This window comes from Mustela lutreola, chromosome 18 (genome assembly GCF_030435805.1).
Source record: "Mustela lutreola isolate mMusLut2 chromosome 18, mMusLut2.pri, whole genome shotgun sequence".
NCBI classification, from domain to species: domain Eukaryota; kingdom Metazoa; phylum Chordata; class Mammalia; order Carnivora; family Mustelidae; genus Mustela; species Mustela lutreola.
The window spans coordinates 39622389-39646234 of NC_081307.1; the positions used below are offsets into that span (position 1 = coordinate 39622389).

The following is a 23846-nucleotide window of genomic DNA, read 5'->3' on the forward strand; positions in this document are numbered from 1 at the left end:
AGATTTATAAACAGAAACATTACTTAGTTTCCTCCTTTTCTTCTTTTCTTCATTAGGTTTTTAAAAAAATTTTTATCAAAAATTACTCCAAGCACACAGTATATAAGTATATAGTCAGTTCTACAGTGGACAGTTACGTAAATAGCTCATAATTCTGTAGCAATAGTTGTTCCCTACATCATCTTAAATTCTGGAATTGATAGACAATGTGAGTTTTGCAGTTAATAAGTCTAATATGTCCTGAGTAGTATGAGTGGAAATCAGTGACCACCTAGATACATTCTAGTAAGACTGAGAGACACCAAAGGCAAGGTGATCTAAGGAACAGGCAAAGAAAGAAAGGCCTCTCTTAATTAGCCTGATAAAAGACATCATAACAATACAGACTAAAAGGAGATCTTTGAAGAACTAAAGGGAAATAACCATTGATCTGGAAATCTGTCCTCAAACTGTCATTCCTTACTAAAGCTTCCTGTTATGCAGTTATTAACACAAAAAATAGCACTAGATTTTGTTTAGTGGAAATATTTTGTTTACCAGAAATATATGATAGTTAGGAACTTTCACTCAGCTAAGAACATAATTTAATATATACATGAATGGGTTATATGGAGACATTGGAAATGGCACACAGTACACTACTTAGAACTCTATATGACCCATAGATCAAGCAGATAACAAATCTTAAAGAAGATCTGAACTATGCAGTTATTGGACTTATTTTTAGAAGATATTCAGTCTCCAGTTAGAACCTGCATGTTCCATTCAAGTAAGTATGAAACGTACATAAACATGATCACATACTAGGAACAAACTGGAAGTAAATACACAGAATTATTCTTTTATGCCCCATATGCTGACCAAAATGGGATAGAAATCGAAATCTACAGCAAAAAAGTAATGTAGCGGAGGAAAACACTCCCCGTCTTCCCGTGTAGCTTCTTGGGCTGCTCTAATCATGACTCTGACATGAGGCTGATGAACAGGAGAAAAACCAAATTTAATTTACATGTACAGAAACCGCATCGGACACGTGAGACTCCTAAGAACTGGCTAGATCAGGCAGTTTTTACAGCTTTTATACAAGGAGATAATCCATGAAGAATTCACAAGACAAAGGAGTTGGAACTTGGGGGTTAGGTGTTAGTGAGGAAGTCGCAGGTTTGGCTGCACAGCCTAGTCAGCCCTAGGTTCCCTCTCCCTGGTGGGAAGGATGTCTCTCTTCCTGGTACAGGAGGGTCCGTCTCACAGCGGACATTTATCTCCTGCTTTTAGGGTGATGGGGGAGTGAAAGTGTCCCTCTTGCATAACCTGTTTCTTAAGCAACTTTAATTCAAAATAATCAATGTTCTGTACTGTAAGGTGACTAACATAACACAATTAAAAAAAAAACACACACACACAATATTCAAATGTGGTGTATTGGAGTTAGCAGATTCTGCTCCTCTAAAAAATGCATAATTAATAATTTCATACTTAATTTATAGCACTGGATGCACATATTAGAAAAATACGGGAACCTGAAAATCAACAAGTTTCTAGCTAATGGTGCATACAAAATAGTATCAGAGTAAATTCACAGAAGTAGAAATGGAAAAACGAGTAATGTGTAAGAAATTAATGAGGGAAGCAATAGAGGAAGTTAACGAACCCACAAACTGGCTTTTGAAAAGGTATCATTGAGTAACCCAATAACTGAAGTGATTTATTAAGATAAAATATAGGAGGCCCAAATAATTAACATTAGGAATGGAAATAAAAATATACCCATGTGGTAGAGATGAGTTTTTAGAAAATATAAGAAAATGATAGATTATAATATATCAATGTATTAGAAAAATTTCCGGTCAAAAGAAAAATAAGGCAGTAGTTTGATTCACTTAATGAGGCTAAAAGAACCTGTGTCCAATGGCAAGAAAGCATAAGAAATAGAAATTAAGAGCTAACTCTGTAACTCATTCTATTATTTAAAAAATAACTATATGGTCTTATAAAAAGATGTAGAAAAAATAGCTTAGCAGAATTTAATACTTTTTTTAAAGATTTTATTTATTTGAGATAGAGAGAACATGAGTGGGGTTGGGGGGTTCAGAGAGAGAAGCAGGCTCTCCACCGAGCAGGGAGTCTGATGCGGGGCTCGATCCCAGGATCCTGGGATCATGACCTGAGGCGAGGGCAGAGACTTAACCCACTGAGCCCTCCCCAGTGTTCCTAGAATCTAATACTTCTTCATGATCAACTACAGAGCAAACTAAAACAGAACCCTCCTACCGTGGTAAGCAGTAGCAATTTTTCTTAAAATGAAAGAAGTTTGTGATGAAATCTTTCAACAAAAAATATAATATGATATGATGTGATATGATATGATGTGATATAATAGAAAGAGTGACAAAAAGAGACGGCACGTCGCACACGCGGGGAAGCTGTGTGTTCAGGTGATTCAGAGCCTGGGTCTCTCCTTCCCTTCACCCACGTCCTTTGACAGCCTCTCCTCGTCTTGTGCTCGAACAACCCGTCTATGCTGAGACACACACGTTTACTATTTCCATCCAGACGCTTTTCAAAACTCACGGTTCATATGAACAGCTCTGTCCTGACCGTCACGACTCATGCCCATTTCGCATCTTGAACCGACATGTGCAAAGCCCGTCGTCTGGTCTTCCCCATCCCACAAAACCTTCCCCCTTTCTGTTTCGCAGCTCACTCGATGGCAGCGCTGCCTTTGTATTTTTAAGAAGGAAACCTGCAGTGGCCTTGCTTTCTCTGGTTCCCGTATGTGCCTCATCCCCTGCCGGTCCTCCCCTCAGAATGTGCCCTGCACGGGACCTCCACTCAGTCTCTCCGCTGTCGACGTGTGTCGCCCCATGGGATGCTTCCGTGCTTCCCTCCCCCCCGGACGGCACAGCCGGTGCTCCTGACTCTGCTTTGTCTTCTCTCCCCACGTGCGTTTGCCACCCACACACACACAGTCTGCCTCCCTCCTGTGCGGAGTCCTGGTTTCGGGGTATGGCCGGCTCCTCCTGTCACCATGCCAGCGCCCTGACGGCAGGTTCTCTCTTTCATTCTCTGATGTATCCGAAATTTCTGGAAGAGTGCTAGGTACACAGCTGGTGATCAATACATATTTGTTGAAATGCTGAACCGGGCTGAAAGAGGGATGCCCTAGAGACACAAAAATGGGTTCTACCTCATGAGAAATGAGGGAAATGGAGTCTGCACAGGCCACCGTTCCTCAACCATCAGATGCTTAGGTTCCCAGCCCCTAGAGTGAGATAACGTCAGATATTGATAAAGATGGGCCCGAGCAAGGCTATGCGTGCATTACTGAGAGACTACCTACCTACAGTCCCTCGGCAGAACAGCTTGTAGATTGTTTCTGAGCCTGGAAAGACCCTGGTGAGTCCCCAGGGCTGCTTCTGGCACCATTGCCGAGACTGAGATGTGCCAATGGGACGACTCTTGTGGAGCACGGTGTAGAGGTATAGACACGTAGGAGCACCGTGTAGAGCGTAGACGCATAGGATCACTGTGTTGTACGCCCGAAGCTCATGTGATGCTGTGTGCCCACTACACCTCGACAAAAAGAAACACACACACACGCACACAATAAATAAAATGCAGATGCAAAATCCTTTTCAGTAGATGACTAGAAAAATAAAGCACTTTTGCATGCTTGTAAAGTGGACTAAGAAAACCTACATTTTCTGGGATAGAGAGAAAGACACTTTCATGTAACGCTGACTGCAAAAAGCAGCTTGCAGGGGCACACGCAACACCAAAATGACATCTCTTATGCAATCAGTGTTGAATGTACAAATTAGGACCCTATATTGCCTGGGGATATATATGCACACCACGGCCGTGAAAATCACCGAAACGTAAACGGAACATGGTCTGTGAACATTTCAGAACGTGGACTGAGAGGAAGGACAGACGCCTCAGTGGAAGGAGGGGCCGTGGGGCTGTGTCTTTAGGGTTTTGTTTTAAAAGGTCTGAAGCATGTCGGGCAACAGGTGAGCGCGGGGGCGGTGGGCTCCGAGTGTCACTACCCCCGTACTTTCCTCTGTATTAAAAATATTTCATGTGAGACGCCTTGAAAATGTGCCACGCAGCACGTACTTTCTACAGGTTGAGACAGACACTTTCTTTGAATATATAATACGCAGAGAAGAAATTATCGGGGCCCGTGGCCCTATTTCCTTCTGTCATTTGTTGCGATGTTTGTGGAACCAGCAGTGAGGGAGAAACTGGAAAGCGAGGCAGCCGGGAAGTGCCGGTGGCTGAGCTCCCTGCAGCTCTGCTGCCGTCTCCCCAGGCCTCGGCCGGCCGCAGCTAGGAGCGAGCTTTCCAGACCCAGAGATGTTCCCCTCGCTTTGGGAAGGACCTCGACGTCTGGTCAAAGTGTATTAAAATGTTACCCAGAAAGGAGTCCCTAGGACACATTTCTGCCTTTGTGTGGGTCCTGCACACACTGTATCTCTCTGAAAATGCCCTGGGTAGAAAGAATCCCGGTGGCAGGTGGGAAGGTGAGGACTCGAGGACCCTGTCCTTGTGCGGGAACGTCGTGTCCCGGGCACGCACGCTGCCCCCCAGTGGGGCATCTCGGGAACCGCACGGACGCCTGTAAAAATCCTTGATCTGCTTAAAGCAAAGCGAAGTCAAACTCCCCTCTGATTTGGGAGGCTGAGAAAGCTTTGAATCATAGGAAGAACGGGCAGTCTCGGAATTGTTTGGGTCCTTGAATACGTAGCTCAGCGCAGAGCCCCACAGGCTCCGTGTCCTGCGCCTGCCCAGGTAACTCTCACTTGCCCCCGGGGACACGTGTGTCTGAGGCTTCTCAGGGTCACGCTGCCGGAGACACTTGTCGGGGGGAGGAGGGGACCGGCCCGGTGAGCCCCTGCGCGTCCCGTCTGTGCCAGGGGCTCGGGTGGCGCGGGGACCCGTCCCGGCAGTCAGCACCGCCTCTGCTCTCTCCACAGTCTGCACTTCATCGTGTTCGACACGGAGACGGCCCACGACACCCTGAAGGTGTGGGACGGCCCGCGGGACAGCGACATCCTGCTCAAGGAGTGGAGCGGCTCCCTGCTCCCCGAGGACATCCACAGCACGTTCAGCGCCCTCACGCTGCAGTTCGACAGCGACTTCTTCATCAGCAAGTCGGGCTTCTCCATCCAGTTCTCAAGTAGGTGCCGGCCGCCGCTCGTCCGCGCGCGGGCGCCCGTCTGCCGGGTCGCCAGACCTCGCTGCCCGTCCTCGGGCCTCCCCCCTCGTGCAGGTCACTTCTGCAGAGCGTCATGATGTGACCTTTGGAACGGGCAGGGGGAGAGAAAGGTTCATTTTTGGACGTGCGGTCCCCGACCAGATAGGGCGAGCAAGGCATCTCCGTAGTTACAGGAAAACGGAGACGTGTCATTTTAAAGGCTTCAGACGGCCAGCAGAATGGGGGCCCTGGATGAGGCTGGTCTCTACCCAAATGGGAACTTGGTCTCGGGTGGCCCCGTAAACCTGCACCAATACCAGGCCTCCCGTTACCCCACGCTGTGCTGTGACGTCCCCACGAAGTGCAGCTGCTCATCAGACGGGAGGGCTTGCCGTCCACTAACCGGCCGGGAGGGCCTGCCATCCACTCCTGCAGAGAAGGGCCCTGCGTTGCCCCTCCTCTGGGCCAGGGTTTCAGGTAGTTGGCGTGACGGAGTTATCCCAGCCGGGTCGCCCACGGGACCTCCCACGTGCACACTGGAGCTCTCACCCCCTGACGGAGACGTTCCACCTTTACCGTCAGGCCCACTTTTTAACGAGCAGTTTCCCAGGAAGGAAGGAGCGTAGGGACTTCATGGACGCTGACCCTCTGAGCACCCGTCACATCGCACCCTCTAGAGAGGTCGTGGACCTTGGTGGTGCGCAGGCTCGGCCATGAAACAGGTGAAATTTGCACACAAGCACATTCCCCTTCAGCTGTTCTCTTGGCAGGCCACTGGTGAACCACCTTTACGATTTACAAAAGAAAGTGGACGTAGCTCAGTGTAATGCTTTAAAAGGTTGCTAATAAAAATGAAATTATCGTCTGCACAATTTTTAATCTCCGGTTTCACTGAGCTTCCAGTGCAGTGATTTGCAAACGTGCTAAATTTTCCACTGGCCCGTTGTAAAAATATTTGAGGTAATTTTGTTCCAGCTTACTTGGTTTAGGGGAAAGCATTCCTTTATTCTATGATTTTTGCTCTTTTTATCTTCAGAAATGGAGATGAGTAGATGGTAGATGTGTGACTCATTGCCCTTATCTGGCAAAACAAAAAGTTGGCAACGCAACGAGGTGGTGTTTGTTTCTCTCCGACTCATTCCATCGCTACCTCGACTTTTTAAAATACATGATTATTCAGAGCACGTTTAGGTGCACAGCAAAAGGGAAGGGAAAATACAGAGGTTTCCCATTTGCACTCGCCCCTCACGCAAGCCTCCCTGTGATCATTGGTGGTGACATGTCATCACACACAGACGTGGTTCCCATGGGGTTTGCTCTTGGCGGTTGACATTCTGTGGGTTTAGAAAAATGAATAATGCCGTGTGTCCACCATTATAGTACCACACAGAGAAGTTTCACTCCCTAAAAATCCTCTGTGTTCTGAGTACCCATCCCTCGCCGGCACCCTCCACCCCTGACAGACCCTTTACGGTCTCCAGAGCTCTGGTTTCCCCAGACCGTCCTGGACTTGGAGTCCTATAGTGTGTGGTTCCTCAGATGGGTTCTGTCACTGGGCGACATGCATTTAAGGCTCTTTCACGTTTCTTCACCTCTTAACTCATCCCTTTTTAGTGATGGAAGATATTTCATTGTCCACATGGGCCACAGGTCATTCATCCCTCGCTACCGAAGAGCATCTCGGTCACTTACAGGTTCTGGCGACTGGGAATCGTGGCTCTGAGCATTCTTGTGCCGGATTGTGTGTGGGTGCACGTTTTCCGTTCATTTTGGCCAATACCGAGGACTAGGACTGCTGGACTGTAGGGTAATGGGGTGTATGGTTTTGTTACTGGCCTTTTCTAAAGTTCCCCTTTATTAAATTCTTACAGAACCCAGAAAACACTTATTTTCCCATGTTCCTTCATGGTTTCCCTCTCTTCAAAAGACAGCTTCTAGTTTTTTTTACATAGGCCCTTTATTATAATTATTTGAGAATCATAGATGTTTTGATTCTCCTTGTTAATTAATTAATTAATATGTTGATGTTTAGAAAGTGATCAACATGAACATGCCCATTAAAACCTACAGAAATGAAACTTATTTTTTAAAAAATTCAGTATTCGAAATCCAGTTTGAACCATGTGAAACTGTCATTTTTCTAGATAAAAATGTTTGACAGTTGGCAGTTTCCTAAAGTTTGACAAGACCTTGCGCAAGAACTTTCCCTCCCCAGCTTCCGGCTGATGAGTCCGTGAGTCTGTTATGCTCTGGGAAATTCCATGTTAGGAGCAAAAATATACTGCTGACTCTGAGGCTTTTTTGGGAATGGATTTCTTCAAGGTTGTCTTTAAAATTCTATAAAAAGGGGAGAGAAACAAGACATACAAACTTTGTTTGGCCTAATTTAGAAAAATTCATCTCGGACCCTAATAAGGAAACGTGGGTTTCTGTCTTAACCTCTCAAGTCCGTGACTGGCCTTTTGTCTCTGTCCTTTTTGCTTTGTCTGTGGATTGAAGATATGCACTGATTTCCAAGGACCTTTGCATTTCCAAGACTCTGTATTCCGTATTGTGCATTTTCCCTTTGCCTTATAGATTATTCTCTTCCAATTCTCAAGCTGCTCTCTGACCCTAGGAGTGAACTAGTCTTCTGTACTGTTGGGACTCATCCAGTGGGGAGCTTGGGCAGGACTTGAGAGATACCAGGGAAAGAGAGGGGCCATGGTTCCCATCTACCCTGTTCCCTCGCTGCCGGTTTCCCGGGGTCGGCTCTGTCCCCCAGTCTGAGCTCAGTGCTTGTCTCAAGAAGCCATCCTCGTTGTTTTCTAGTTCTTCTACCCAGTTCCCAGGAACCACACTTCTACCTGGGACTGACCTGCGTGTGGAAATCATAGATGTATTCCTCGGGGTGCATAGGGGAGGACCAGGTCCTCTCTGTCCTTGGGTGTTACCGCCACTCTTGTGTCCCCACATGGTCCTGGTCTGTCTGGGTGCCATTTCTCTTGGCAGCCACCCTGATCTGTCTCACATGGGCTCTACCTGTAGACCACAGGCTGGAACATGGGCCGTCGTCCGGCCATCTCCACAGCCAAGATGCTCCGTGAACCACACAGCAAAATCTGTCACTTCGGGAATACCTGCGGGAGTGTCTGAGAACTTGATGAAAAGTTGGCTCTTACGCCTAGGGTTACTAACTTGTCAGAGTTTGCCCAGGACTTGCCTGACTTTAGCAAAGAAGTTCCTGAAACCCTTTAGTCAGATTATAAAACGGACACCCCCATGTTCCAGGAACTTCTTCCAGCCCCAGCAAACTGGAACAGCTGGTCACCCTACCCACACCCATGACCCATGTGCCACTGTCCATCTCTCCAGTCCCAGAGCCTTCCTTCCTCCACCGGAGGCTCCAGCAAGAAAACTAATTCAAGCTGGAGTCTTTCCAAACCAAAGGCTTAGTGTCTTCAAAATCTGCAAAAGAACTGTCCAGACCAAAAGGGCTTTGCTCCTCTTCTGTACCGGAGAGGAAGGAAAAGTCCATGTATGTGCTTCTGTGATCTTGAGACACGGGGAAAAAAAAAAAAAAAAAAAAAAAAAAAAGAGAAAGAGAAAGAAAAGAAGAAAGGAAAAGAAGAAAGAAAACCTACTTAATGTATGTTACATTGTTTGACCACTCATAAGTCAAGCTAATCTTAAATCTGAAGTATGAGCGCGGCACTGTGGGTTCCAAGTAAAATTTAAAATGATGGAGCTGAAAAGGAGTGTTTTCCTCATGGGATTGATATTTCAAGTATGACCACTGTTGCCAGGCAAGAGTGCCGTTTATCCGCTAGTATTAAATTAGAGTTTTCTTGATGAACCATTTTGACTTGATAGTATGCCCATAGCTTGTGAGCTAAGAATTACAGGTGTCCCTGACATATCCGAGGGAAATATTTGTTCAGCCATTGGTTTTCTTAGGGACATTTGAATCATCAGATTTTAAATAAATTTGGGGCACAGGAATGGGACATCAGTGCTGCTGTACCTCACAGGCACATAACTCCACGGTAAGTTGGAGCTCTGTGATTTTATCGGACGGTGTCCCTGTCCCCACGACACCGTCGTCCACTGCTCCAGGCTTCGCTTTCTCTCTTCGTCCTCCTGCGTCCGCCGGCCTCCCTACGGCAGCCTTCTTTGCTGATTTTCCTCTTCCTTCCCCCAAACTGTAAAGGCCGCATGTCCCCAGGGTGACATCGTGCGTTTCTTCTCGACCAGCATTCCATCCTAAGGTTCTATCAGCCACGTCCCACCACCCCCTTCCCCCGAGCGCTGGCTGTCTCGTCGGCCCTGCTGTCCGCAGAGACACAGAGCAGGCAGCTCGGCCCACGACACTTGGCCACACTCCTCATCAGCCTGTCCCGAGCCTCATGTTCTTGAAGCCTTCTCTGCCCCAGCGGATGCCGGCGGCACTCGGAGAGGGGCTCGGGGTACAGCCTCTGCTTTATTAATCTCTTTGTTTCACATCCCACGTGTCGTCCAGCAACAAATTCAGTCGGGTCCGTAGTCACAACCCCAGTTCCAACCGGTCCTCTCAGCCCGTACCCCTGCCGCCTCGGTCTGAGTCGTGTGGGATCGGGCTGAGCCGTCGCGGCCGACGAACTGGCTTCTCCTCTCCTGTCCCTGCCCACTCCCTCATGCACCCGGGCACGGGGAGCAGGACGCATCTTGAGTGGGACAACTCAGACGACAACTCACTTCTGGCCAGCACTCTCCACCGTCCCCCATCCCAGCAAGACACATTCCGGATTCTTCCTACTGCCGACGTGAAGGCTCTGAAATCTTCAGAGCATGAGGCAAACGTCCCCTCATCCAGATTCTCCATGTCACCCACAGTCACTGCCCCCCACCCGGTCAAGCCCCTTGTACCGGCGCTCCTGCAGGACAGCCCCTCCCTCGGTCTGCCCGCATGTGCGGTGTACGTTCGTTTTACTACTTGCGTCCAGACCCTCTCCTCTCTGCTGGCTCCGTGAACCCCAGGGTAGCCGCAGCCGCCTTTTAAGGTTGCCTTAGCAGATGAGTCATTGGTCTCTTAACCGTCTCCCAGCCCAAGACCCACATACCTGTTCCCGCGCTCACAGCGAGAAGTCTGTTTGCAGTCAGCACACTGCGTTCCTGGAGGGCAGACGGTGTTTGTACTTCTGCAACATGATGGATAATTAGTGGCTAAAAAGTATTTGCTAATTGAATATGCTTGAAAATATTAGGGTGACTGTGATTGCTCTGCAAACACTACGTGCCTCTATGGGGGATGTGGTCTTTTGCATTAACTTTAGCTTCATTCAAAATTTCTGAAAGAAGATTTTAATAATGCATATTTAAGTGCTGATTTTAATATGATTCTTTCACTTCTGGATTTGTTTTTACCCAATGTTGACAGTTAAGATAAATTATCTTCTCATAATGCTTATTATCAGGAGTTTAGTGGCCAGATATAGACTGCATTTTGACTAGTTAAGAACACATTATAAAAATGCAGTGAAAGTCATGCATTTTTGCTGACCATTTACATTTTGTAATTATTTAGAAAATTGTTTATCCTTGATCCCTTCATGTCTTGATGCCTTTTGGAAATAAGGCAGAACATTTTTATTTTATAAAGCTTAATACCCATTTTGAAAACGAATACGGTTTAATCTATCATTTGATAAATTTTCTTATTTCATTAAGGCATGGTCGTTTTTTCTGTGCGCTGAAATGATTTTGGTCCGGGAAACAGTCATTGCTTATCGTCAACTCTCCATGTCTGCGTGTGTGTTTCATGACGACCGACGGAGTAGGGGAAGGATCTCGCGCTTCCCCATGTGTGTGTTTACTTCACCTGACCGTAAGGCAAGCCTTTCTGTGCTAGGAAATGAGCTGCTGATGCTCACGAGATAAGCAAACCCCATTAAAGGCCCCTTGTCCTGCCCGCTCTGCGCAGCGTGTAAACAAGAGAACATGCGCTGACAATTATGCTAATCGTGATCAGACTAACACTTTTCATTAAAGCTTAATTACCATTTAATCATGCATAAGATGCAAGAAAATGGAGTTCAGCACACAAAACTGACCTTTACTCTGAGGGTTAAATAAACTTCCAGCCAGCCTTCCGTGGTCCGGACAGCCCGCTCCTCTGTCTCCGGGAGCCACTTGGCATCTCAGATTTTCTGAGACTGATTTCTTCGTAAATCTCGACTGTAACTTAGTGGCTACATGACATCTCTTCCTAATTTGCTCTTTGAAAGATAATTTAATAGATCATGTTTATGTTAAGAAAAAAACAAACCCTCATCCGTTGTTCATGATGGGAGAGCCCATGGGGACTGCCGGATGCGGATCGGCGTGGGATCGTTTTGTGGGAGAGACCCAGCCACGAACCCTAGCTTTATGGGCGAGGGTTCTGGAGGGGCAGCTAGAACCGCTGGTCCTCTCGACCCTCCCGGAACCTTCCTCACGGGACCGATGGAGAACTGACCGTCAGTTTGTATCACTGGCCACTCCCAGGCATGGACCGGGAATGGCTCAGGGTCAGAGAGGGCCACTCGGCGTTGATTCCAGCACCTGCTCGTGCTGATGCAGCGCTGATGTCCTGAGTTGACAGCATGTAAGATGCCAGTTTAGTCGAGACGTTAAATCCTGGGATTTCGTGGAGAGCAGGGATTTTAGCCGTGATCAGTTGTGTGATACCCTCAAGACTGGTAAGAAAAAGAAAGGAGAGAAACAGGACGTGTAAATGACCCCTTTCCAGTTTGTGAGAATACATCTTTTTTTTACCCCCTCCAGTTTTACTGAAATATAATAAGACAGTTGTATAAGTTTAAGGTGTACAAACTGGCAATTCGATACGTTTATATTTGGGAAAATGATTATCGTCTTAGCTTCTGTTAACACCTCCCTCACAACACGTAATCACCGTTTCTTTCTAGTGGTGAGAACATGTAAACTCTACTCTCTCTGCAACTTTCAAGTTTACAGTGCAGTATTTTTCACTATAATCACCGTGCATTAGAGTCCTAGAAGGCATTTATGTTTTAACTAGAAGTTTGTACCATTGGACCAACAGCTCCCCGTTTGCTTGATTCTCCAGCCGTGGTAACAGACATTTCTACTCTCCGGTTCTATTAATGTGTCTCTTTAAGATGCCACCTGTATGATATTATACAATATTTGTCTTTCTCTGTCGGATATCTCTTTTTTAAAAAAAATATTTATTATTTCTCTTCAGCATAACAGAATTCATTGTTTATGCACCACACCCAGTTCTCCATGCAATCCGTGCCCTCTCTAATACCCACCACCTGGTTCCCCCAACCTCCCACCCCCGCCCCTTCAAACCCTCAGATTGTTTTTTAGAGTCCATAGTCTCTCATGGTTCACCTCCCCTTCCAATGTCCCCCACCTCCCTTCTCCTCTCCATCTCCCCTTGTCCTCCGTGCTATTTGTTATGCTCCACAAATAAGTGAAACCATATGATAATTGACTCTCTCTGCTTGACTGACTTCACTCAGCATAATCTCTTCCAGTCCCGTCCATGTTGCTACAAAAGTTGGGTATTCGTCCTTCCTGATGGAGGCATCATACTCCATAGTGTATATGGACCACATCTTCCTTATCCATTCGTCCGTTGAAGGGCATCTTGGTTCTTTCCACAGTTTGGTAACCGTGGCCATGGCTGCTATAAACATTGGGATACAGATGGCCCTTCTTTTCACTCCATCTGTATCTTTGGGGTAAATACCCAGGAGTGCAATGGCAGGGTCATAGGGAAGCTCCGTTTTTAATTTCTTGAGGAATCTCCACACTGTTCTCCAAAGAGGCTGCACCAACTTGCATTCCCACCAACAGTGTAAGAGGGTTCCCCTTTCTCCACATCCTCTCCAACACATGTTGTTTCCTGTCTTGCTTATTTTGGCCATTCTAACTGGTGTGAGGTGATATCTCAATGTGGTTTTAATGATGCCGAGTGATGATGAACATTTTTTCATGTGTCTGATAGCCATTTGTATGTCTTCATTGGAGAAGTGTCTGTTCATTTTTTTAATTCCTTTTCAGTGTTCCTGAATTTATTGTTTATGCACCACACCCAGTGTTCCATGCATCTGTGCCCTCCATAATACCCATCTGTCTGATGTATCTTGTTTAACATAATACCCTCAATGTCATCTGTGTTGTCACAAAAGGCAGGATTTTTTTCTTTTTTTAAGACTGAATACTACCCCACTATGTGTCTGTAGAGATGTAGATATGGATCGATGTGAAGGTAAACACACACGATGGGAGTACGTCTTCTTCACCCACTCATCTAGTGATGGACATATAGGTTGTTTCCATGTCTTGGCTACTGTGTGCAACGCCGCAGTGGACACGGGGTGAGGATATTTACTCAAGATCCTGTTTTAATTTTCTCTGGATTAACACCCTGTAGTGAGATTGCTGCATCATCCCATAATTCTACTCTTTAATTTTCTGAGGAACCTCCGTACTGTTTCCCACAGTGGCTGCACCAATTTACACTCCCACCAACAGAGCACAATCGTTCCACTTTCTTGAGGACGTCTCTTTGATGCTTGACAATAAAAGAGGTTATCCACATTTTGCTATAGAACTACCAGTTGGAATATCATCTGTGACAGCGTTTCTGCTGATATAAACCCTACCCAGGCTCGAAGCTCGTGCATCAGGCCTCAGGCAACTGTGATTTCTGTGGACCGTCACAGCGAGCTGACCCTCTCCTATGACCTTGGACATAAAATGTCCCATGAATCTCAAACTCTCAATCAACTCGTGTTGTATTAGGCAGACTTGAGCAACCTTATTTTGAGGAAAGGGCAATGCTCCCAGATTTAATAGACTGAATTCTCACAGTGCCTTAAAAACATGACATTCAGAAATAAGTTGAGCCAGTAGTTGAGAGCATGAGACATGCAAATCACTGTGACAATAACACTTGAGGCTGACCATCCAGCCTCACCCTGTCCAGGATAAGGGGACCCTTAGCCTTGTAGAGCATGTCATACCGTAACTATAATCATTTGGCGGTAAGAAATTTAACCAATCCCTTCTTCACTCACGCATGAATGGCATTTATTTACCAACAAATATTTGACCCCTTCCTGTTATGTTTCCGATCCGATACTGGGCGGGAGACCCAGCGCTGCGGAAGGCAGGCATCACCCTGGTCATCAACAATGGTGGGGGAGGGGCAACTGGACAATTACATCTTCGGAGTGTGCGGTTATAGCACCATCGGAGCTGCATCTGTGCCGTTCAGAACCAATCCTCTGTGTCTCTCTGGTTCTTGTGGATCCTGTCCTGCCCTTCCCCGCCCTTGGATGACCAGTCCAGCTCTGGGCCTATCAGTTCCTGTCCTCTACCCTTTGGTCTTCTCCATGCACTTCCCTAACCCCTCTGCGGATGTGCGCTCTCTGTGCGTCACCTAAAATGCTTGAAGGGTTACGTTCAAACATGTCTTTCTTCTACTCTTGTCTTACCATTCCTGTCCGTCCTCCCCACGTCCACTCGATTGCTTTGCTTCTGCCGGGGCCTGGCGGCTGTTGCTGTCTCCCTCGCAGTCCCTCGTCGCAGTTCATGCCTCTGCTTCCTCTCAGAGCAATGCCTTCCTCAGAGTCACGTCCCTTACGACGCGCTGCCCCCTCCTGTCTTGTGGGCTCTGGGCGTTGTCTCCTGCCCCTGTTCTCATGCAGGCTGGCAGGGCTCCTGACAAGAACCACACGAGCCAGCAGCGTCTTCACTCTAAATGTTGGCCCCCACCTGCGCAGGGCTCTGCCGCGGTCCCTTACTTGTCCGGCGAGCTCCTGTCCCCGCTCTCCTTACCGCTCTCCACTCTTCGCCGCCTCCTCAAACGATCGAACCTCTCGGATCCTCTTTCACTTAGTACATGACCTCAAGTCACGTCTCAGCAAAGACAAAGCCATCACATGGGTGCCCTCTGCTGCCCTCCAACAGCTATACAGGCCAATGGAAATGTCTGCTTCCTCACTCCTGTTCCCCAGGACATCAGCCCCTTCTTGGGAGCAGGGCTCGCCCTAACGACGCAGCTGCCGTGGGGACTTTGTTCTGTGTCGACCTCTCTCTCATGCTCCCTGATTCCCTTACTCAGGTGTATAAGTGCTGAAATCACAATTCGAAATAAATACCGATGACTCCCATGGTCCACGTCTGGGTTTCCTCTTGTTTCTCTGCTTTCGTAGAACACTTGTCCCAGCCCCAGAGGCCACCCGTGGGTGATCTGCACGGGACCCTCATCACATAAGGCCCTGAGACAGCCGGGTCTCCTCCTGCCCAGACTCTGTCCATGCGGCCATTCAGAGCGGTGCAGTTGTGCTGAACGTGGATGTGAGGAGAGCCACCTTGGCAGAGACAGATCTGACCACACTGAGCACCTGCTTGAAAGCTACTCAAGTCTCTCACTCTCGTCGGAATAAAATCCGAGTTCGGTCACACAACCTTGAGTCAGTCACCATCCAGCTTCAGTCTGTCTCCATTCTTGCTCGCTGCTTCTGCTCCTTCTTCCATCAGATCTTTGCTCTTATGTGCAGACCTTCCCTTGGTTGTTCCCTGGGCTGATGCCACCTCCCCCACCACAGTCTTCATTTTACAAGTCACAGTGAAACACAGCCCCTTTTAGGAGATTCTCTGGATCCAAGAATAAGTAAGAACCCATTCTATCTGATTTTTACACTTCCCTCTCATAATATTCAACACACTTTTTTTTTTTTTTTTTTTTAATGACTTTCTCATTGTTACTGAAAGCCCGGTACTCAGAGGTCCAAGGTCCTCGCCAGGACTGTGTTTACTTTCTGCTTCACAGTGACACAAACAGCTTTGCCTTTCTGTCTTCTGCCCTGTGTGTACATCTGCATTTTCTGCATATTTCTTGCTTTCTTAGTTGTTGGTTCTGGTGAGATTGAGTTTTCTAAACGAATTATTTTCTAAAAATAGTTTTGTTCTAATATCCGTCATCTCTAGGATGGTTCCAGATCCGCCCAGAAGATGTGTGTCAGATTCCATTCAAAGTAACTTCAAGTAGACCGCCCCCCGCAACAGCTCACACCCTAACCAGGGCAGGCGGAAACTCACGTGGGGCGTGGGCCGGAGTAAGGTACTTGGCAGCACGTACATTACTAAAAAGACTGTAGGCTCTCCAGATGCCAGCAATCCTGTCACTGAGTGTAAGGAGAGCCATATACCTATGTCATTTCTATTACATATAGAGTCATTATTTTATATTTATATATAAAAATTATGTATATAACTTAAGCTTAATTAGACTGATTCGAACTTCGAGAAACTCCATGACTTCAAATGTACACATAACACACACACACACACACACACACACACACACACAATTTTTAGACTCGGAGACACAGAGGCGTGGTTTTCCATACATAAGAGCACCTGACCAAGGGCTTGCCCCATCCTTACCAGTGATGTAAACTTCAGCATGTGAGTCAAACCCATTAGCGATAATTTCCATGGCAATTAGGTTAAATGAGGACGGAACACCGTGTGTATCATGGCAGAGTTTAATGCGGACTATACGCAAAGGTACAGAAGGTAAAAGCACTTTGACTTATCCGTTTTCTCCAAATCTGAGGAATTGCTATTATGGATTCTTGGTTCTAGAAATAGACTCCAGGGAAGTATTACGTGATAAATCGTGTAGTCTGCAGTTCTCAAATTAGATTTTTCCCTCGCTTTGGCCTCCTGCTTCACACCACTCTATTCAAACTGACAGGAGGAAGGGTCTCCTGACTCGTGCTTGGCAAGAAAGCTATAGATAATGTAGTTTTGACTTCAAAACAGGAGAAGATAGTAAAGAAATAAATATCACTTTATCATGTTAATGATATGATACCAGATCTTTGCAGTGCTTCAGCGGGCTGAGGTTTCTACAACATATTGAAATTATTCATCATGCCTTTGTAATCAATCCATAATAGGCGAATTTGCAACACTTTTAATGAAAAACCTGATGGTGATGATTTCCTCTCCTCCAGTCTGTTTTTCGTCAATAGACAGATGTTCATTGTTCGTACCAATTGGAAAGCAGATAATCAGTTTAATCGTGATGGTTTTTGTGAGTAGATATTTAGAGAAGGCTCCTCGGAGGATGACGGTTGAGGTTTTTAATTTGATTTTGACTTCAGATATAAAGAAACTAAAATTACGATGATTCACTGAGGGATCCTTCAGTGTTATAAGGACGCAAAACACAGCCAGGCTGGCACGGGGCATTCAAAATTAAAATATTTGTGTTGGTGTTAGACATAAGGTGGTTTATAACTAACTCGCATCATATTTCTAAGACTCAAAGGGCAAACATACTTGGTTTATCCTAGGTTTCTACATTTGGCAAGAATAGAGGAAACACTGTTGATTAGAGTAACTATCTCTGAGAACGTCCAATCCCTGCCCCAAGAGGAAGTTTGACTGCCTCACCACGCAGTCCTAGGAAGTTAATTAAGACAAGTGAGTCGAGTATTGGGAACACTATTACTCTGTTATATTTTTAGGCCTTTTTATTAAAGAGTTTCAAAGTACATTTCTTTGCATGGTCTAAGTTTTACAACTACATGACATCCAGAATTCGAAAACACAGTTTCATGACTAAAAAGAGGTGTTGGAACATTTGTTTGCAAGAATTAGGAAAACCATTTGATTCGTAGATATTGTCTACACTGGGAACTTATTATATACCAGTAATTTGGTCTTCCCAACGACTGATTTTAAGTGTCTCTCTGAGCCCACTGAGAAAGTTAGTTTAAAATGACTTAAACGCAGTAGTTTAAAACAAATTCCGGTATTATAATAGACCAACTGGAGAATCAGAATCCGGCTCCAAGACTGGGCAGGGGAAGAGGGAGCGTGAGTAAGGCCTGAATTAAAAATGAACATCGATGGGGTCGGGGATCGTGGCTTAATCTAACAGTGGCCATATCAATAACAGCTCTTGAATTATTCTATTTTCATCTAATTAGCAGGAAAGCTTTCTATGGGATTCAGACTCGGTTTGGCTTTAATGAAATACACATTCCTCTTTGTGCAAAAGAAAGGTGATTGACTTATTTCTGTTGCCTATGAAGTTGTTTTTAATTGTAGAATTCAATTTCTATGTGTGTTCAGCGCATATATGTCACATATTTCATAGCTATTCAGCACATGTCCTGAATAAAGCTCATAAGGCAAATTTTTCCACTTTTGAAATATTGTGACACAGAACTCCCAAGTGGCAGATCATCAAGGGTGTTTAATGTTTCCTGAGAATGTCACTCGTTCTGTCTGCACATCTGTCTTAAGACCTGTGTTTCCACTGACAGCCTAGAACCTTCCATGCTTTCGGAGGTTTTAACATGTCATGGAATCCTTTTCCTCCGGTTCGTTATTCCTCCTCCTAGATCTTGGTGACAACTCTGACAGAGCCTCCGGGGTTAGTAATTGTGTTCCCTGGGAAGGACTCTTTGTTTGGTTTCACATTCTTTTTCCCCCAAGAGAAATTGTCATTGTCCCCAGGAATAGGCAAAAATGACACCGTGTAGGGTCCATCTTCAGATTTGCCAATATTGACCAAGAATTTACAATCGTGAAACCTATATTGCTTTCCGTCATGAAGGAACAATAAGAAATACATGATTTTTGTGTCGGGTCTGGATAAAGTTTTAATCCCTTTCACTACTATGAATTGAAATGTTTATTCACATACTTTTATACGATACAAAAAAATTTTTTTTAAAGATTTTATTTATTTATTTGACAGACAGAGATCACAAGCAGGCAGAGAGGCAGGCAGAGAGAGAGAGGAGGAAGCAGGCTCACTGAGGAGCAGAGAGCCCGATGCGGGGCTCGATCCCAGGACCCTGGGATCATGACCCGAGTTGAAGGCAGAGGCTTAACCCACTGAGCCACCCAGGCGCCCCATGATACAAAATTTTTATAAGTGAAATGACTAATATTCATTATATGTAATTCAAATGAATGCTATAACTTATATTTATATAAGTTATATATATTTAGTTTTTATATTTTTTATATATATATTTAGTTTTTATATTTTTTACATTAAAAATTTTCTTTAGAAGTCATTATAAATTCACATGCACTTGTCAAAACTAAAACAGAGATCCTATGGATCCCTCCCCCAGTTTCTCCCAATGACAACACTTTACAACGAGGGACTGCGTATCCCAGCTGGGGTCATGGCTTCCGTATGCTCGATACACAGACCATTCATCAGCACAGGGAACCTCAGGTCGTACTCGAATGCCCACACCCACGTCCCTCCTGCACCCACTCCGTCTTAAACCCCACAAACATTAATCTGTTCTCCATCACCATAATGTTGTAGTTTTTCAGAATGTTCTGTGCAAGGAGTCATGGAACATGTCCTCTCCGGATGGACTTCTCACTCAGCGTCGTTCTGCTCCTTGTCTGCAGCCACAGTGTATCTCGGGACAGTGCTGGACAGTACTCCACGGATCGGATGTGCTAGCTCCCTTAATCACCCGCCCGCTGACGGCGATCTGGGTTATTTCTCGTTTGGGGCTATTATGAATACAGCTGCTATACACATTCATGTACAGGTTTTTGGGCGAACATAACTTTTTGTTTCTCAGGGATAAATGCCCCAAAGTGTAATTTCTGGGTTGAATGATAACTGAATGATTAGGTTGTAATGGCCAAATGATTTTCCAGAGTAGCTGAGCCATGTTTTCCCCCATGATGCCTGATTGACCCACCCCACCAGCATTTGTGTTGTCCGTGGGTATGCTTGTGAACAGAAGGACACGTCATATTGCTGACTGTGCTCATAGACATTATGCAATTTCTTAGTGGCTAATGATCATGAACATTTTTTACGCCCTTATTCATCATGCGTATATTCCCTTTGGTGAGGTGTTTACTTACGCCTTTCGCCCGGTTTTGGTTGGATTATTACTTTTCCCATCTGGAGCATTCTTCCTGTATTTTAGATATTAGTCCTTTGCCAGATATATGGCTTTCAAACTTCTTCTCTCAGTATGTAGCTCTTCTATTCAGCCACTTAAAACAGTTTTTCAGAGGAAAGGCTTTAACTGCGATGATGTCTAATTTATCAGTGATGTCTAATTTGCTTTTATGGATCGTACTTTTGCTTCCTTGTCTAACAACGAACTCCTTGCCCTGCCCTAAAGCCTGAAGATTTTCTAAAGCTTTTAGAGTTTTATCTTTTATATGGAAAGCTGTGTTCTGTTGTGAAGTAGTTTTCATATAAAATGAGACTTAGGTCAAGGCCCCCATTTTTTTTTTTTTTTCAATCTCCAATGCATTGCTCCAGCACCGTGTGCTCCTTTTGAGATGCAGGTGGGGAGAGTCATTCTCCTGTGCCGTTCAGCAGACATCACTCCACTCTTTGCAGGCGGAGATCTCGGTAGACTCCACGTCTCCAATTACTGAAGGACCTTGACATTTTCAGAAATTAAAGGAGGTATGTGGAGACTTAATTACGTGGCTCTTTGTAGAATTCAAACCCACTCTTTCATTTAAAGTTCAGGCTTAAGTGGATGTACCCCGACAGATGAATTAAGGTATCTCTTTCTGTCTGTTTTCTAAACCTTTTTCAGCCACTTATGCAATAATGGACATGTAACAGAATTCTAAGTGCTGGTCAGTGTTTGTCCTATGAAACATGAAGTCTGTGACCTTCACGATTTCCTTATTCTTCACAAGGGTCAAACCTAAAAGAGAAACTTTCAGAAAGATGATAACCTTATCATGTGCATGAAGAGTTGAATTCATAAAGAATTTAAATCATTTTTCTTAACTCAAGAACATAAGGATTAATGAGATAAAGTGTTACGTTCTTGATGATCCATAGAAGGGTAATGAAAGGCCGCAGGAGAGCGAAGAGTTATTGCATGGCGGTTGTCTGTGGATGGGCAGCAGACCCTCTCTGAGGAGGGTAGCAAGTATTCCAGGCTTTGCAGGTCACAGGTGGTCGGTGCTGCAACCGGTCAGCCCTCCTGCTGTCCTGGGAAAGCGGCCACAGACAGGACGAAAATGAACCGTCATGGCCGTGTTGCCGTAAAATTACGTTCACGCACACTTGAACTTTATGAACACAATTTGAATTTCATGTGTCATGAAATAGTATTTTTTCTTTTGATATTTTTCAACCACTTAAAGATGTAAAAGCCATCCTTACGTTGCCAGCCCTAGCAGAGTAGGTGTTGGGCCAGGTTTGGACCTCGGGCCATAGTTTGTCGACTCCTGTTGGAGACCGTTAAAAGCAAAGTCTATCTGTCGGTGCCGTTACATCTGCATTAGGCTCCCCAGTTCCATAAATGTGGGGATGAGATAGAAACTCCAGTATCTCACGTACACATTGAAGTTGCTTTTATGATGATTATGTTTAATCGATCCCTGTAATTGGTTTGTAAACTCATCAAGAAGTAAATAACCTTTTACAGATAAAGCAAATCTGACAGTATAATGCCGAGAAGTCAAATCCTAAATACATAAAAAAGGATATTTATGTTGTTTATTAACATCATCTGTGTGTGGGGGGGTGTCTTCCAACCTATTTCCAGTTGCAGCTGAGCCCCTGCCCGCTGTTCTTCAGCGGGCTCTCCCACGTCCTGGTCCCCAGCATTCTACATCTTTTACTTCCCACAGGAGTGCGAGCCCTACGGGGGAGGGGCCCTAACCAGCTTCTGTGCCCGGGTGGTCCCAGTGTGGAGAACATGGCTGGGCACGCGGCCGGCACTGGAGGGAATGAGAAGGAGGGAATGAGTGCGCCGATGAAAACGCACCCCACCCTGGGTTGTGTTGTGGTTGTTTTCTTTTCTTGTAGCAATTTACTGACTTTGAGGTCATACAAACATGTTCTTATGTAATATGCTCATTTTTGCATTTTGAATTATTTGGCAGAGAAAGAAGAAAGCTCTACCATAATGTAACATACTTGCATAGGTAAAAAACAAAATAAAGTAATAATCGTGTCAATCTGGAAATTACTATGTGAAAAGACGCCATTGATCAAATACGGCATCAGCCTGTCCTTTTCCTAAGATGGGCATTTCATCGCACAGGTGTGGGGTTGTGGCTGGAGAGCCGCGCTCCCGAAGGGTTCATGTTCACAGTACCAAGTTTGGGGATGAGGGTCACCATGGAGAACAAGACCCTCCAGTGTCCCCCATTTCTTGGGCTATGTATGGGCATGAATGAAAAGAGGGAGATTAGCGGCACCTGGGTGGCTCAGTGGGTTAAAGCCGCTGCCTTCAGCTCAGGTCATGATCCCAGGGTCCTGGGTTGGAGCCCTGAATGGGGCTCCTTGCTCACTGGGGAGGCTGCTTCTCCTTCTGCCTGCTGCTCCCCCTGCTTGTGCTCTGTCTCCCTCTCTCTCCAATGAATAAATTTGAAAAATATTTTTCAAACAGAGGGAGATTAAAACTCTATTCAGTAGATGAGTTAAGGGTCTAAACAGAAGTCCTTTTACCCATGAAGGTGGCAGGTTAATCTAGAAGTATCAACAAGAAGAAAATGAGCCAACTCTCACCCAGGAGGGCTACACGTCTAACATACAGGCCAATGTTGTGCACAGTGTTATCATCACACCAATTAATTTTTTATGTAAAAACTTGCACTTTTCCATTTGTAGTTTTTCATAATAAGGAAGCTTTTATAATCAACTGTATTTTGTGTGTACTTTTCCTTACTTTTCTGTGGCTCATAAAAAATGATAATTTCACACTTTGCATTTATTCCGCTCCTCTGGTCAGTTGGCTCTGCACAGCGTTTTCGGTGCATTTCTGGTCACGGAAACACAGCTCCACAAACCACTTACAGAAATTAACATCATCGACTGAAAACTAAATTTCTGAATATGAGGTCCAGACCAGGAAGTAATTTAGGCTAAAAAAACCAAACACCTCATTTCCTTCATTCTTCTGGGTGACTGTTGAACATTACTATTATTTTAAATTAAATCCAAGCTTATGATACATTTTTCAATCCAGGTTTACAGTACATGCAACATATGTGTAAAAGTGCAAACTTATTTTTTGAGAATTGATCATTTAACTTACTATGTTTATTTCACAAATAATTCACCTTCCTTCTGTAACATATCCTTTGTTATGTTAATGCTAGTTATTGTGTCAATGCCAGTAAGAGTTACTGTTTATTAAATACACCTTCTGGGCCAGGCTTCAGGCTAGGCGCTTTAAATCCTTGCTTGCCAGTATTTATTGAGCATCTACTATATGCAAAGCAGTGTGCTGATAGCTTGGCATATCAATGAGCAAGACAGACAGGGCTCTTGTCTCAGGAAATGTGCCCTCTGGCCAAGTACACTCAGATCAATACTGCAGCCCCATGGGACAAGTCCTCTGACCGGAGAGGGTCAGGGAGCAGTGAGAAGGGTGACTCCTTTAAGGGTGAAGGAATGAAGGGAAGACTTCTGGGAAAGACTGCTTTAAGCTAAGACTGGTAGGACAAGTGAGCAAGGGTGTGGGGGACTGTCCGTAGCAAAGGGTACGTGGATTTGCAAAGGCCCAGAGATGAGAGAGAACTGTAAGGTTCTTTTGTCAAGGCCGTGTTGGGGTGATGGAGAGAAATCTACCAGACCAACTTAAGAAAACCCTGTCAT

General features: G+C 45.3%; 1 protein-coding gene across 2 annotated transcripts in view; it reads left to right on the plus strand.

Annotated features, from left to right (window-relative positions):
* Positions 1-23846, plus strand: part of CSMD1 (CUB and Sushi multiple domains 1) — a 1947613-nt gene that overhangs the window by 1656866 nt on the left and 266901 nt on the right. For both annotated transcript variants that reach the window (XM_059156007.1, XM_059156008.1), the window contains exon 26: positions 4980-5182. In XM_059156007.1, coding sequence (XP_059011990.1) covers positions 4980-5182 — 203 coding nt within the window. The remainder of the gene's footprint in view (positions 1-4979; positions 5183-23846) is intronic.